This window comes from Canis lupus, chromosome X (genome assembly GCF_048164855.1).
Source record: "Canis lupus baileyi chromosome X, mCanLup2.hap1, whole genome shotgun sequence".
Lineage (NCBI taxonomy): Eukaryota > Metazoa > Chordata > Mammalia > Carnivora > Canidae > Canis > Canis lupus.
The window spans coordinates 28,318,220-28,334,025 of NC_132876.1; the positions used below are offsets into that span (position 1 = coordinate 28,318,220).

The window sequence follows — 15,806 nt, forward strand, 5'->3', positions numbered from 1 at the left end:
CCAGGGGCCACCAGAGATGACTTAGCTTAACTAAGTTCCCAAAAGGGTTGATGATAGAGGCAAGGTGTACATGGCCTTCTTGTGGGGCAGAAACATGCTGACAGAGAATGAAAGAACCTAAAGCTCTGAGACCAAAACACAGAAACTACCAGAACTATCAGTGTGCAGTCATTCCTGAGCACAGCCAGAGGCTCCTACACAATCAGAAGTAGTCAGTGAAAAACCAACATGGGGCAAGTCTCCTTTTCTACTCTTCCTTGTCATCTTGAGCAATCTTGATCCTGAGTAAACACTGATTTTTCCTACTTTCTTGGCCAAGATCCCAGAGTGCTGATTGACGAACAAAAATCAGTCTATGTGTGAAGATGTTCCATTTTTTTTTTATTTGATGAGCTTTCGATGAGAGAAAGCATCATTTCATTGGTGCTTTGTCTTTATGTGGACTTGTTTATGCCCTTTGATGTACAGGACCTACCTTTCAGCATTTGGGGCATAAAAGTTGCTTTAAATCACATCACAAGCGTCAATAATTTTATCCTCTGTCGTTAATAGAGTGTTTTTCCTCCAGTTGATGCTAAACTATCATTAATTTTTTAAAGCCTTTCAATTTTTATTTTCTTCTCTGAAATAAAACATAGCTTCCATTTTAAAATGTGCTGTTAAGTAATATTTCCCCAAAACTTCCCCCTTTTTCACTGGAATAAGACTTTAATGCTTGAAGCTGGATGGTCTTCTACATTTTTCTTTTCAATTATGTAAAATACTTGTAAAACTGAAATTTAAATAACTGAAGCCAGGTGTCTGTTGCATCTCTTCCACAACTTCAACACCTAGTTCCTTGAAGTCATGGTGAGGCTGGGAGCTCAAGACTGGGAGAACAATTTCTAAATCATCACATGCCCTACTAATGGATCGGGTGCACAGAGCTACCTTGCACCACAACCAGATATTTGTTTGCCACCCACTAGGGTTGAGAACAATCTTCTAAAATTTCCATGGCAGCTAGTAGTGACTCGCCTTTTTTTCTTTTTTTTTTTTAGTAAACTCTACCCCCGACGTGGGGCTCAAACTCATGACCTGAGGTCAAGAGTCACATGCTCTACTGACTGAGCCCACCAGGCTCCCCATGTCTCTCCTTCTTGATTGAAGCATGCCCAGCCCTAGAATCTATCAACCTTAGTAGATGAAGTGTAAACATAAGCCTCTTACAACACCAAGGCTAAACAAAGAAAATAAAACAGCATTCAAGATGATATTTGGGGGTCGCTCTGGGGAATTGAGCCAGGATTGTCTCATCATCTTTCTACCTCACTTGTTTATGGCCAAGTCCACCTTTCACCCTTCATGCTTTGGGTCAAGGAAGAAATCGTTCTAATAAGTGAACGCATATGTCAACGTTAAGGTCTTGAGAAGTCAGTCCGCCCTGAGCTCTCAATATTTTGAGCTGGCAGATGATTAGCCCCGAGAAGTTCATCACAATGGTGGAATTTCAGACATGAAAGAGGAAGATGGGGAAGGGGATCCAGTTCCTCCTTCAGTCCATAGGGACAACAGCCCACCTGCAAGGTGAACGTGAGAACATTGTGTCACATGGGTAAAAAGGAAACCTAAGTTTTGATTGGTTTTGTGGGTTTTGTTTGTTTGTTTGTTTGTTTGTTTGTTTTGTTTTGTTTTGTCTCTGAACAACCCTGAACAAATTACTCCCAAACTTAGGAACAGAGCAACCTGGATCTGACAGCGAAAGTGTACCATGCATTCTTCTTTTCGTTCTGTTTGGTTTTGTGTTGCTAAAATAGCATACCTGTCAAAGCAGCCAGGTACAAGGGAGTTCAGCACAACTAAACTCGTATAAAAAAAGAACAGATAAATTATAAGGTAATAGTCCAACTCTCACATCTAGCACATCATTGTCATCTCACAAGCAAGCTGACATCTGGGCCGGCCCACTATTGCAGTGTTGATGAAAAATACCAACATCTTCACCCTAGTGCAACACCAGTACTAAACCTGACTTTTTAGCAAATTCAGAACTTGAAGGGTAGAGAAACAGGGTTTGAAATGGCTCTCTTACTCTGGGAAACGAACAAGGGGTGGTGGAAAGGGAGGTGGGCGGGGGGTTGGGGTAACTGGGTGATGGGCACTGAGGGGAGCACTTGATGGGATGAGCACTGGGTGTTATGCTATATGTTGGCAAATTGAACTCCAATAAAAAGAAATTTAAAAAAATGAAATGGCTCTCTCCCTTCTCTCTCTGGCCATACACACAAGAGAGGAAAGGGGAAAAACAGTGGACATAATGGAAGCACCAGCAGAAAAAGAGTTAGGAGGAATGGGCCCCCAACACAAGTAAAATCCACTTAGAAGCAGAGTTATCTGATGAATCCCTTATTGCCTATCTCCTGCACTAGAACGTAGAGTCCATGATGGCAGGGTTTTGTGTGCCTTATTTACCACCACTGTATCCTCCATATGGCACATTTTATTTTTCATTTTATTTTTTCATTTGTTTTTATTTTTGATTTTTTATTAACTCTACAGCCAACATGGGGCTCAAATTCTCAATCCCAAGATCAAGAATGGCACACTCTATGGACTGAGCCAGCCAGGTGCCCCCATCCAGCAGATTTCAGATGTTTGAATATATTTGTTGTGTGATTGGATGAATGAAATTAGTGCTCTAAAGAAAATAGAAAAATACACACACACGCACACACACAGAGTTGTACATGCCTCTGGCCCACCTTTGGAATGGCAAAATAAATTGGAAAGGATTAATCCAGCAATTATGAGAGTCAAATTATACTCCATGTCTTACCATGAAATCACTTTCTCTTTCTGAGCCTTACTTTCTCCATCTGCCAAGTTGACTTGAACCAGGTGACCCATAAGGCCACTTCCAGCTTTAACATACTGTGCTTTAAACAAAAGCCAAGAGTACTTTCCAGAGAAACAGAGGGGAAATGGACTGAGCTCATTTGTGTGCAAGAAGCAAGAGCTGTTTCCTCAGATCTCACCCAACAGAGGAAAGATTTTTGTTCTTGTTTTTTAAACGACCTAAAAAATAAAAATCATGAGGTAGAGGAAGAGAGCTTCACAGTTTAAAGCAAACTACAACCTTTTAAAATATAGATGCCATTTAAGTCAAATATAAAAGCATTGACAAACTGTCAGTCCAGGTTGAAAGTGTCTTCTTATCTAGACTTGTCACCTCCTGAGGTCTCTGAGAGGTGACAGAATTTTGCATGTGGATGCCCTGTCTGAGGTGCTAATTGTCTTCATTTCAAGTGCCCTGGGCTTTTCTCCAACTCAGGTAGATTAAAAGGATGATGCCAAGGGTGGTCAGTTTTATAGAGTGGATCTGACATTTCAAAATCTTTTTCCCTAACCTTTCAAAACTAACTTTGTTCTTCAACTAGCTCATCTATAGGTGTGAATTCTCCTGTGACAGTGTTATGATTTGACACCTGTGGTGAGTTTACACATTCTCTCGGCACTTACTAAAATTCACTTCCTTTACAAAAACGAGAAAAAGAAAAAAATGTCTTGAAAAGAGCACCTCTTTTTGATAACATACAGGTTGATCTATGAGGCTAATTTTTCTAATGCCCTTTTATTTTGTCAGCGAGAAGGTTGTGCGTGTTTAAGGCTATTTTAAATATGTTTAGTCTTTCGGCCAACATCATGGGCATCTATTGTAATACAGACAGTGTAGCAGATATTCAGGTTAGAGAGAAGAGCTGTGACAGGAAAGGATGGGGTTCTGGGGGAACGGTAGAGGGGCATCTAACTCAGCTTGCATTCTAAATCTGCACCACATACTCAAGATAGCAAGTTCTTGATCTTTCTGTCTGCTCTGTATGGTTCCTTGTACTTGTCCTAGTTTTCCCTCCTTCATGACTTAGAAGGTGCTTCCTCATTTGGGCTGAAACTCTCGCCTGTTTCTGAGAGTTTGTTCTGGAATAATAGCTAAGATTTGCTAACCACATATTTCATTCCAGGCATTCCTGCTAAGCATTATGCATGTATTATCTCGTTGATTTGTATCAACAATTCTATGAAGCAAATTTGTTATTTTCATCATTATTATTATTAATTATTGCCTCCATTTTACCAATGCGGAAGCCAAAACCCAGAGAGTCTAGGTAGCCTGCTCAATGTGGCACAACTGGTCAGTGTGCCGCCCAGGAGTTGAATACAGGCTGCTGACTTCTGAGCCTGTGCATTTCACCAAAAGCCTCTTCTGACTCCCAACCTTAATTCTGAGTTCACTGCACTGAATTGGCTGGGCTTCAGTCTCCTGTCTAGCAACTGTAATTTTGACTTCTAGAATATTCTTACAGTTCTCAAGTGTCAGCTGTTCTCATACCTGTATAGCATGTCTCTATATGCCTTGTGAGATCAGATTTACCATTTTAGCCTGGGCCTCATTGATTAGTACTTCTTAGAAGCTCCTACAGAGTCAAGGTCTATTCACTCAGGCTCACAGGTCCGGAATCTGGATCATCAGCTTATCCATCTAAAGTAATACAACACTGAATCACTATATTGTACACCTGAAACTAACATAGCACTGTATGTTAACTATGCTAGAATGAAAATTAAAACTTTAAAAAAGACAAAAGTAATAGGACAGCGAGTGGCCTGGGCATCTTCTGTGCTGGGCGGGCCTGGATGCACATATGAGGTCTTACTGCCCAATTTTTCTCTTTCTCCTTTTACTCAACCAAATGAAGGCCACTCTTGGCCCGTTTTTACTTATCTTTCTCCACGAAGATAAAATGGATTAACATATGTGATGTGACTGGAACCTACGATGTAATCCTCTTGACACATCCAGATCTTAACACAGTACCTGAGCTAGTTAGATTCTTTGTTCCCCCTGTCCTCTTTCCCTTCATCAAGGAACCCTCTGCAGAGAATGTGGCTTCTTATTTACTTCAAGGAGTATATAATTTCTGACACTGCCTTCTTTCATATTCATTGTTTATCAACGTCTATCCTGTGGTCTGCCTCATTTTGGTTTATAGAAACAACTCTTCACATCCCACACCTTGGCACCTGACAACACGTCACCCTTCTGATTTCATCAACTCAGAAATCATGACTGAACCTTCTTTCTGTCTCCATCATCCTGGGTAGGAGCACTCAGGGTATGATAGCCGTGCAAGAAAATATCATTTCATTGTAAAAGAGGTTCCATCTTTCTTTCTAAAATCTGTTCTCTTTATTGGAAGTTCAAAAATACAGAGCTTAAACTAAAAGATTAAAGTCCAAGAGATGGTTATTTTGTCTACAGGGTTGTTTTGTCTTTTTTTGTTTATTTGTTTGTTTTTTTGCCTGAACATTGTTTTAAGAAACCTCTGATGTTTTGAAATATGGATGGCCACTTTGATCTATACACCAAGAACACCAAAATTTGGCAAAGCAACAGCATGAAATGGACTATATAAATGTTTCCCTGAGCAGTTTTGTAGATACATAGGAAATATTATAACCCAGGAAACAAAACAGCTAATGGTGGATTTCTGAATGCATTTTGTAGTTACAGATGTGGCATTGGCATCGTTTTTCTTTTCCTTCTCAGTAATAAATATTTCATGAAAAAATGCTAGAAACATGGATCAGTGGGGAGTTCAGTAGTATGAGTCTTTTACAAAGCAGGTCATATACGTTCTGAAGTTTCAAACACTGTCTAGACAATATCAGGAATTGTAGCGATAAAGGTACAAAATTTTCAATACTTGCTCAATCCTTTTCTTGCCTGAAACCAATATGCTCACAAAATTATCAAAGTAAAAATATATCAAGCAAAAAATAAATGAGGTTAAATATCCTAAAACTTTTACTTACAGACGAAACCCGCAGAGAGCTCTTTGTCATCATTTTATAAACACTGGGGTAAGGTTAAATGCTGCCTACCGCAAAAGTAATCACAGGTTTCTGCCTTGTGCACAATTATTTTTGTAAGGTAGTGTAGAATGAAGAATCAAACCTAAAACAGTAGATATAAACATAAAAAGAAAAGAGTTGGAGAATGTCACAAGTGAAGCTGTAATACTGCATATTATTTCAAAATAAAACAAAGTTAACTTTCTCAGTAACTTTTTCTGTTGACTTGGGGGCACAATTTGAAACCATTTGGCTACCATGGAAGTTTTGCAATCCCAAATGGTACATACTGAACTTGTATTTTTTTTAATCCTTTAACACTTACTGGTATTTAACATGCATTAAAACTACCAGCTTTCTACAAAAATTGTTCCTAATTTGCGCTCCCAAAGTTCATTGAAGTTTGAGAAGATAGTAATGATGGATTCTGAGGTGTTGTCTGTATTACAAAGAGCCTAGTAGAATGGTTCATTCTGTGATTAGGCTGCATGTAATAATAATAATAGTGGTAATACTATTCACTGAAGCCCCACAAAACTCCTAAACTCAAATGATAAATGATTGCTTTCAGTTGGAATTATATCAAGTTTTTGTGAGGGAACCTTAGAGATGCTTTTGTAATTTTAAATGAGAAAATAGTCATATATTAAATAATGCTGTTTGATACACAGAATCTTTTGAAAACTGACATCTGCAGGCCAGAAAATATGGTCGAATAATTGATGAAAAGGTAATAACTGTTGCTTGGTGTATATTTGTCTTATTTTTTCTAACAGAACAGGAAATTACAGAGGGCAATACTAATGACTTCCAGGTTGTCAAACACAGTGCCTGGCACATCTGAACCTTCTCTAGATGTGTGCTCTTTGCCTGATCTATGAAGTAACAAAGAGAAGCTAGGGATTCCTACTGGCATTTCTTCACTCATAAAATTAACACCAGGGAGAATATGATCCTTTTTACAACTGTTTTATGCCCCAGAGAAGCTGAGCTAGATGGGCCAGGATCTGACCTACTGCAGGGATTCTTGGGCTCACTGAATAGAGTGCTTTCAGCGTGAGCTGAATAGGAAGTTGTACTCAAGGAGCTGTACCAGGTCCCTCGGGGGGTACAGATACCCCGTGTGGCAGCACTTCTTATGCCTATTTCATTGTGGTCTCGAACACGTGTCTTAAGTGCCAAAAAACAAACACCGTCAATGAGAAAAATCTGTTCAACAGCAACCTCATAAGGTCATAGGCCAGGATCCGTAAGTTTATGTGAGGCTTAGTTCCAGTGTATGCACTCACTCTATCATGTGCTAGAAGTGAGAAGAACACTCACAGGTACTATGCACAGTGCTTGCACCACATAATAAGGATCTGCTACTATTTGGTGTTGAGACTTTACAAAGCATACGATAAAGAAATTATGTATTTCTTTGCCACTCTGTCATAGATGTAGTACCATGATTTAGAAAACATCAATTCTATTCCCCATTTTGCAACAAAATCTGAAGCTTTTGAAGTCTCCTTTCGCCCTACTTCCTTGCTGAAAAGTACGCATGCATATATATTAGGCTGTTACAGCTGGCACCTTATGCACTTAAAACAAAAACTGAGTAATTCAGACAGACTTCAGATAAGCAGTCAAGATGGGCTCTATCTTAACAGTATTGAACTCAGCTATATATAAACTTTTCATAAGGCCAGTCTGCTGAATCAAATACAAATCGCTTCCACTGCCTAAATTACCGCCAGCACCCCTCTTTGTTTTGCAGTCTGGAGATAATAAGTGGTCCTACTCACTGGCAGCCAAGGTGCTCATATGTCACAAAGCTTGAGAAATTCTAAAAGAGCAGCATCACCATGACCACCGGGCTGTCACTGCGCTTCCAAGTCTCTCCATTACAAACATGTCACTGGGTTCTAGGCATTGATGATCTATGCTAACATGCAAATGTATCACTCAGTAGGGGTTAAAGGTTAAGGTGCTGTAATATAACAGAAAGAGAACAGACATTAGAACCTGTACAATTTCATTTTGTTTTGTTTTTTTTAGATTTTATTTATTTATTCATGAGAGACACAGAGAGAGGCAGAGACATAGGCAGAGGGAGAAGCAGGCTCCATGCAGGGAGCCCGATGTGGGACTCGATCCTGGGACTCCAGGATCATGCCCTGGGCCAAAGCCAGATGCTCAAACCACTGAGCTACCCAGACATCCCTACATTTCATTTTGAAGTCAGGCTTCACCAATTCCCAAATTTGGGTATTGCATTACCAAAATGGCGGTAATAATACTCACTTTGAATAACTATTAATATAGGGGCACCTGGGTGGCTCAGCAGTTGAGCCTCTGCCTTCAGCTCAGGTTGTGATCCTGGGATCCAAAATCCAGGATCCAGTCCCACATCCAGCTCCCCGCTTAGGAGCCTGCTTCTACCTCTGTCTGTGTCCCTGCTTCTCTCTGTGTGTGTCTCTCATGAATAAATGAATAGAATATTTAAAAAACTATTAATATATATTAATGTATATTAATATACCTATATTCATACCTTACAGTCACCAAAAGGGGCAATGTGCTTAGAGTGACTGGCACATAGTAAACATTTAATGGTAGCTCTTGCCATCATTAATAATACCTTATTCTCATTACCACAGCACCCAGAGCAGAACCCTGAGGGTAGGGAAAGGAACTACCACTTGCTGGTGGCTCAGGGAAGTTCAGTTGCTTGTTGAAGCCCACATAGCTAGTGACTAGCACAGCAAGTATCTAAACTCAGGTCTCTTTCTAACCCCAAAGGCCAAGTTCTTGCCTCAAAAACCGCTACCATTTTTTGTGTGTACCCAGCTCAGAAAAAAGTAGTCATTTGACCACCTTAATGATCCAGGTTGTTTTAGAAAAAGTCAACCCAGAAAGACTGTAATAATATTAAACTATATAAAAAGCTATGCACAGGGTGAGTCTGCTGTCATGCAGACCTAAAGGCATGCCAACAAACAGCAGAGTTCATTCGAAACCATAAATAAAGCAACCATAGTGAGATCTAGAGTGACCCACTAGTACATCAAAGTGGATTATGCTGGAAAATTCCTGAGTCCCATCTTTGCATCATCTTCCCAAAATTCCAGGGAGCTATTGGCACACATGAGAGTATCACAAAACCAGCCCCTAGCCCAGAAAACCTAGCTTTAGGTTGATGTCCCGGATGGTCCTCTTCCTCCCCAGAGCTCCTTTCTGGTAAGCAAGGCCTCCCGGTTACCAGGCCTGAGGGAGGAAGCCAGCGAGGCAGGGTCAGTTCTCTGCTCCATCTGTTGTCCCATACAGCAGGCAGCCAGGCTCCACCCGCCATTGCCTAGGGGAACATTTGTCTTATTAGCAGGACATCTAAGCCTGGCTGTTGCCTGGGTGGCTCAGGGTTGAGTGCCTCCCTTTGGTCCAGAGCGTGATCCTGGGGTCCCGAGATCGAGTCCCATGTCTGCCTCTTCCTCTTTTTCTTTCTTTCTTTTTTTTTTTAGGGTTTTAAAGATTTTTTTTTATTATTAGAGACAGAGAGCAAGAGAGAGAGGCAGAGACACAGGCAGAGGGAGAAGCAGGCTCCATGCAGGGAGCCCAATGTGGGACTTGATCCCAGGCCATGGATCATGCCCTGGACTGACGGCTGCCCTCTGCCTCTCCCTCTGCTTATGTCTCTGCCTCTTTCTCTGTGTCTGTCATTAATAAATAAATAAAATATTTTTAAAAATCTGGTTGTTGTGGGACGCCTGGGTGGCTCAGCACTTGAGTGCCTCCCTTCGGCCCAGGGCGTGATCCTGGGGTCCAGGATCGAGTCCCGCATCCGGCTTCCCACAGGGAGCCTGCTTCTACCCCTGCCTATGTCTCTGCCTCTCTCTCTCTCATGAATAAATAAATAAAATCTTTTAAAAAATACATAGCAACTGCCCGCAGGAAGGAAAAACAGTTGCTATTAAAAAAAATTAAAATAAATAATAAACCTGGCTGTTTTCCAGAATCCTGAGCCCCGTGATGCGGTTCTGTATAGGAAGGAGGGGAGCGTGCATTGCGGGGCAGAAACGCTGGAGGGACATTCCTGCTCACTGGACCTCTGGGAGACAGGGCCTCTGGGAAATGGCTTCTTGGTGCACAGAGCGGGGCTGGACACCGGGCGGTCGGGCTCCCAGCCTAGACAGAAGCCCCCTCCCCCCACCTCTCGTGCCCCGCGGGCCCAGGAGCAGCAGGGACCGCGTGGACATTGAGGGGCGCAGGGACAATCACAATGGGCCGAAGATTCCATAGAAGCTCCTCCCCCTGCCCTTCTTGGGGAGCTCGCTGGAAGAGGAGAGGCCCTCGAATAGTGAATGAGAGAACTTTCCTTCACTTCGGTGGGATGCTGGGAAGGATGGGCAGCCCAGGGGGGCTGAGCGGTTTAGCGCCGCCTTTGGCCTGGGGTGTGACCCTGGAGACCCCGGATCGAGTCCCGCGTCGGGCTCCCTGCATGGAGCCTGCTTCTCCCTCTGCCTGTGTCTCTGCCTCTCTCTCTCGCTCTCTCTCTCCTCTCTGTGTATTTAAATAAATAAAAAATCTTTAAAAAAAGAGAGAGAGAGAGAGAGATGGTGGGAAGGTGTGGGTTTAAACCGCCTCGGAGCAAACCTGCCCCGAGATGCACACCTCACAGAAGACACAGCAGGCAAGTGCACACCCTTTATTATTAGAATCAGGAACCTGTGACCGATGCTGAGCTCGGTGAGCTGGGATTTCACGGGGGAACTCAAGAACAACTTTCGTTCAGGCTGGAGACCATCTAACTTTCCACCCCCTGGACTCCTCCTGCCTTGGGGGTGGTGGAGAGCCTGCAGAGAACACACCAAGTGGAAGAGAAGTCTGGTTCTTTTTTCTTTATCTTATCAGTCTTCCCAAGGGAAATACTACCCATAGCATGTCTGCTCTTGGAATGCATTTTGTTCTTCATCCACTCTTGCCTGGAAAGCAGCTTGGGATGGTAGTGGCCCGAAGCTAAGGGTTCAAGTATATAGCCAACACTCCCTCAAGCATGATCTTTCTTTAAGTCACCCAGCAGTATTTTGGGCAACCAGGAAGATAGCTGTCCCTCTCAAAGGAGGAAATCCTTAGAGTGTCAGAAAAAGTCCTGCCCGCACTTTCATGAAGCCACTTTCCTGATCTCTGCCACTGCTCATTTGTCCCACTTGGGAACAGTGAGATGAGCAATTCAGTGACACAAGTCCTTTCATGAAAGTCCCTGTTGTTGCTCTTGGAATTGCAAAAATATCTAGACGTTATTTCAATTGGGCTTACCAGAAAATCATGCTATATGCCAGGCAAAAATGTCCTCCTAATATAATATGTATGCCAAATTAAGCTTTCCCCTGTTATCTAACCAAACTCACCAAATCAAGTTATAATGTCTGCACCAGATATTAACATATAAGGCTAGCTCCTAACACACACTAGGCAATAACTATTTGTTTAATGAATTAAATGTAACCCATCAAATTTGTTATCATCTATAGAATTTAATACTGTAACACCTCTCCAGCTCTCCCAAATTAATCCCTTGTCCCAATGGAGAAACTATATCCTAACAAAATTGGGTTTTTTGGTTTGTTTTCTGATTTTTTTTTATTTATTTTTTATCTAACAAAATTGTTTTGCTCTCCTTTCCCCACTGATGAATACCATCTCCTCTTCCCCGCCTTCCTCTCACTCTTCTCAGCTCCAGCCAGTGGGGGGGGGGTGGTCTCCATGAGGTGTGGGTCAGCTGGAATCAAGGTGTGATTTCTTTGGACTCTTGGGAGATCTTCTAATGGGACGAGTTCAGCTTCTTCAGCAACAAACAAACAGCAAGTTCTGTGGGGCTCAGAGATATAAAAACCGGCCCTCACCTATAAACTTGAAACAAAAACAGGAAGCAAACATGAACATCGTAGTTTACTAAAGAAACAATAGCATTTTGAAGGAAGAGTAGTGCTCCTAAAATTCAATATAGTTATAACATGAAAAACATGGTTATTCCCAGCCAAAGACATGGCATTTTCAGGAAAAGGAGGTTAATAAAGGAACAGAAAAGAGTATATTTACATATGATAAAAAGTTGTTAGTTTCAGTAATGGAATAATAGATTGTTTTAGTTAATTTTATCTACAATAATTTTGGTTTTCAAATTTTCTGTGAAGTAAGGAAGTTACTTTATCAGAAAAGGGTCTTGGGAAATTGGTTTTTCCTTGGAGTGTTTTCCTTCTTACCTTCTTGAAATCAGTGAGTCTGTCCTGGGTCCAGGCCTCCACTCCCACCTGCCTCACAGACTTTCTTGCATTTATAGCAGGCCTTGCGCCATGGAAAATTCACGGCTTTACACCATGGGCAGTCCCAATTCACTGGACTGCATCCTGAGGCAGGCTTCTGGTGCTGGAAATCCAATGCTTTTTTTCCTTTTGGTTGCTTGGCCTTCTGCCCCTGAGGCTGGTTTTTCTTTGGATTTTCCCTCATACTTTGGCTCCTGCTGTCCCACATGGGAGTCGCCTGGGACCTCTTTGGACCTTCTTGGCTGTGGCTCCTGCCAAATGCCAGGGAGAGCATCCTCTGGGGCTTCTGTAGACCTTCTTCCTGGCTGTGGCTCCTGCCAAACTCCAGGAGGGGCATCACCTGGGGCCTCTTTTGACCTTTTACTTGGCTCTCACTTCTGCTGTCCCCCAGGGGACCTGTCCCCTGGGGCCTCTCCAGATCTTCCTCCTGGCTTTGGCTACTGTTGTCCCCTAAAGGAGCCATGCCTTGGGGTGTTCCTGGACCTCCTTTGCTGGGGCTCCCACTGGCCGCCAGGGGTACCATTTCCTTGAGCCCCTCTAGATCTTCTCCCTGGCTGTTTCTCTTGCTGGCATCGAGGGGGGCCATCCTTTGGGATCTTTTTCGACTTTCTTTCTGCCTGGGGCCCCCACTGGCCCCCAGGGGTACCATTTCCTGGGCCCTCTCTGGATCTTTTTCCTGGCTGTTGCTCCTGCTGGCATCAAGGGGGGCCATACCTTGAGGTCTTTTTGGACTTTCTTCCTGCCTGTGACTCCCACTGGCCCCTAGGTGTACCATCTCCTGGGGACTCTCCTGATCTTCTTCCAGGGTGGGACCAAGGGTAACCACCTCCTGGGATCTCTCTGAACCTTCTTCTTGGTCGAGGTTCCAGCTATCCCCAAGGGGGACAACCCACTGGGGATTCTCTTGACCTTCTTCCTGACTCTGGGTCCAGCTATCTCTGAGTGGTACCTCCCCCTGGTGCCTCTGTGGATCTCCTTCATGGCTGTGGGTCCAGCTATCCCCAAGGGGAACCATCCCCTGAGGCCTCTCTAGACCTTCCTGGCTAAGGTTTCCGATGTTCCCCAGGGAGACTGTACTCTGGAGGATCGGAGGACCTCCCTCCTGGCTGTAACTTCTTTGGTTCCACAGCGGGGCCACTTCTTCCTGGAAACCCACTGTAGCACACGGAACAGGTGGGTAGATCCCCAGAGGAGGCAACTGAAGTGGGACTACTGTAGCTTCTGCATCCATGGCTAATGCTGATGGCAGAGGTGGCAAGAAAGGGACCCCCATTGGGAGTGGTGCATGGAATGGGATTGGGTATGGCACCAGCATTGGCAGAGGGGTTTGTATGGTCTGAGCCCAGGGACTTGGGGGTCCTGGCATGTAGAGAACAGCTGGGGCTGGTACCTGGGCCTCAAAATATCGCCTCCCAGGCAATCCCATGGCAACCATATCTCTCTGTGGCTCTGCATTCAGGGGCCATGCCATAGCACCAAGCTGCTCGGCTTGAGGTCCAGTTACTATTTCATGGGCCAGTGGGATGCACTGGGCCGACCTCTCCGCCTGGAGCAGCCGCCCGCGAAGCACATCACACTCCATGAGCGCCTGCTGCAGGGTGATGCGTGTGAAGCGCAACTGTGTGGCCACGTCCTCTCGAGCCTCACGCATCCGCTGTAGCTCGGAGGCCAGGGCCCAGGCGGCGGTCTCCCGCTCCTCCATCTGTTCCTGCAGCCTCCGGATCCGGCGCCCCTGCTGCTCCCGCTGCCTTGCGGCCCCGCGCACGCCCAAGGCCAGCGCGCTCCAGGCGCAGGCTCTCTGGTGGGCGCGCGGCACCCGCGGGTCGGCCAGGACCCCCCGAAGCCGGTCCTCCACCTCACTCCACGGCCGTGAGCGCAAGGCCGCGTAGAACTCCGGGCCGCCGCCGTTCAGGAGGACTTCGTTGTTGATGAACCTGACCACCTCGGCGTGACGGAACCCGCTGGCGTGGTCCCCGAAGTCCACTGCCATGGCCGCCGCGGCCTAGCTGACCCCCGCCTCACGGACTCCGCCGCCCCTGCCGCCGCCAGTGAAGGTAGGTCCGCCCTTCACCTCCACACTCAGCCCTACTGAAGTCCTTTCCCAGTCCTGGCCTCCCTTTGGGCCTCTTTCCGCTGACGACCTTGCTTTCCTCACAAAGAGTAAAGCACACGCCCTCACCACACCAACCCCTACCAGGCAACGGTGGTAGACGTCACAGAGACAACCTCTGAGTCACCACGCAAGGCCTCCTGGGATTTACTCCCCTCTGCAGGGCGCCCCCTACAGAGCGAACAGGCTGGATGGCTGCACTGTGGGCACTGCCGTGAGCTTCCAGAAGAATTTGTTTCTAGGAACTTCGAAAGGACAATACCCAGCATCGTGAAATGAATTCCTAGTTGGGTGGTAGAGTTGCATACATGGGTACAGTTCTATCCTTATCCCAGTTCCCTCTCCCATAACTCTTAGGTACAACTTCAAACCTTCAATACACTCAGTCACACTGTCTATACACTTACCTTGTCATCCTGTACAGATGATCTTGGAGTCCCTTTCATTAAGAAAATCCAAGGGGACCTGGGTGGCTCAATGGTTGAGGGTCTACCTTTGGCTCAGGTCGTGATCCCCGGGGTCCCGAGAGCAAGTCCCACATTGGGCTCCCTACATGGAGCCTGCTTCTCCCTCTGCCTATGTCCCTGCCTCTCTCTGTGTTTCTTATGAATAAATAAATAAAATCTTTAAAAAACAGAAAAGAAATCCAGTGATTGAGCCATGAATGCCCTGAACTCTCCTTATAAATTCATGTTTACTTGATCAATTATTCTCAGAAGGTGTTTCTCTTCTTCTTTTAGAGTAGATGTTCCCCTCATAATCTGGGTTTTCCCTATAAGAAATGCTGGAAAAGTGCTTTAAGCTGCGCTAAATAATAATTGGTATCTACATGAAGGAATAAAGCTACATACTAAAGGTAACTACATAGATGAATACAAAAAAATAGTACTCGTGCATTTTATGACTCCTCTTTTTGTAATATATGATTTAAAGGATGACTACATAAAACAATACAAATCCGTCTTTATGGGTACACAATGTATAAAGATGTATTTTGTGGCAATAACAATGTAAACTGTATAGGATGAAAGATTTTGTACACTAATTGAAATTAAGTTTGTATTAATCTAAAATTTGCTGTCATGAAATAACATGTTAATTGTAATCCCTAGAACAAACACTAAGAAAATAACTAAAAAATATGCAGAAAAGGAAAGGAGAAGGAAATAAAAATTGTTACCAAAAAAAGGAATCAATGAAACATAAAAGAAGGCAGTAGTGGAGGAATTTGGGTAGAGGGAGATATAATATAATTTTATTTTTTGAAATATTTATTTATTTATTTGAGAGAGAGATTGGGGGGGAGGGGCAGAAGGAGAGGGAGAGAGAGAATCTCAAGCCCACTTCCTGCTGAGCAGGGTCAGCCTTGGGGTTTGATCTCATGAACATGACATCATGACCTCAGCAGAAATCAAGAATCAGACACTTAATGGAGTGAGCCATCCAGGCCCCCCTGATATAAGACATTTTTTTTAGAAAACAAATGGCAAAATGCCAGAAGTCCT

The 15,806-nt window shown here is 44.2% G+C and overlaps 1 protein-coding gene across 3 annotated transcripts; it reads right to left on the reverse strand.

The window, feature by feature from the left end:
- Positions 1–990: 990 nt before the first annotated feature.
- Positions 991–14,398, reverse strand: TEX13D (TEX13 family member D). Of its 3 annotated transcripts, none has more exons than XM_072816874.1 (7): positions 12,132–14,398; positions 11,566–11,778; positions 7,677–9,226; positions 5,851–5,992; positions 4,367–4,516; positions 2,816–3,054; positions 991–1,559 (listed from the first exon to the last, which is right to left on the reverse strand). In XM_072816874.1, the coding sequence occupies exon 1, from the start codon at positions 14,179–14,181 to the stop codon at positions 12,142–12,144; it is 2,040 nt and encodes a 679-aa protein (XP_072672975.1). In that variant the 5' UTR covers positions 14,182–14,398; the 3' UTR covers positions 991–1,559; positions 2,816–3,054; positions 4,367–4,516; positions 5,851–5,992; positions 7,677–9,226; positions 11,566–11,778; positions 12,132–12,141. The 3 variants fall into 3 exon arrangements, with proteins under 3 accessions (XP_072672975.1, XP_072672976.1, XP_072672974.1); XM_072816875.1 differs by lacking the exon at positions 991–1,559 and adding an exon at positions 1,802–1,838 and having other exon boundaries at positions 7,677–9,138; XM_072816873.1 differs by lacking the exon at positions 991–1,559 and adding an exon at positions 1,802–1,838 and having other exon boundaries at positions 4,409–4,516.
- Between the last annotated feature and the right edge of the window lie 1,408 nt (positions 14,399–15,806).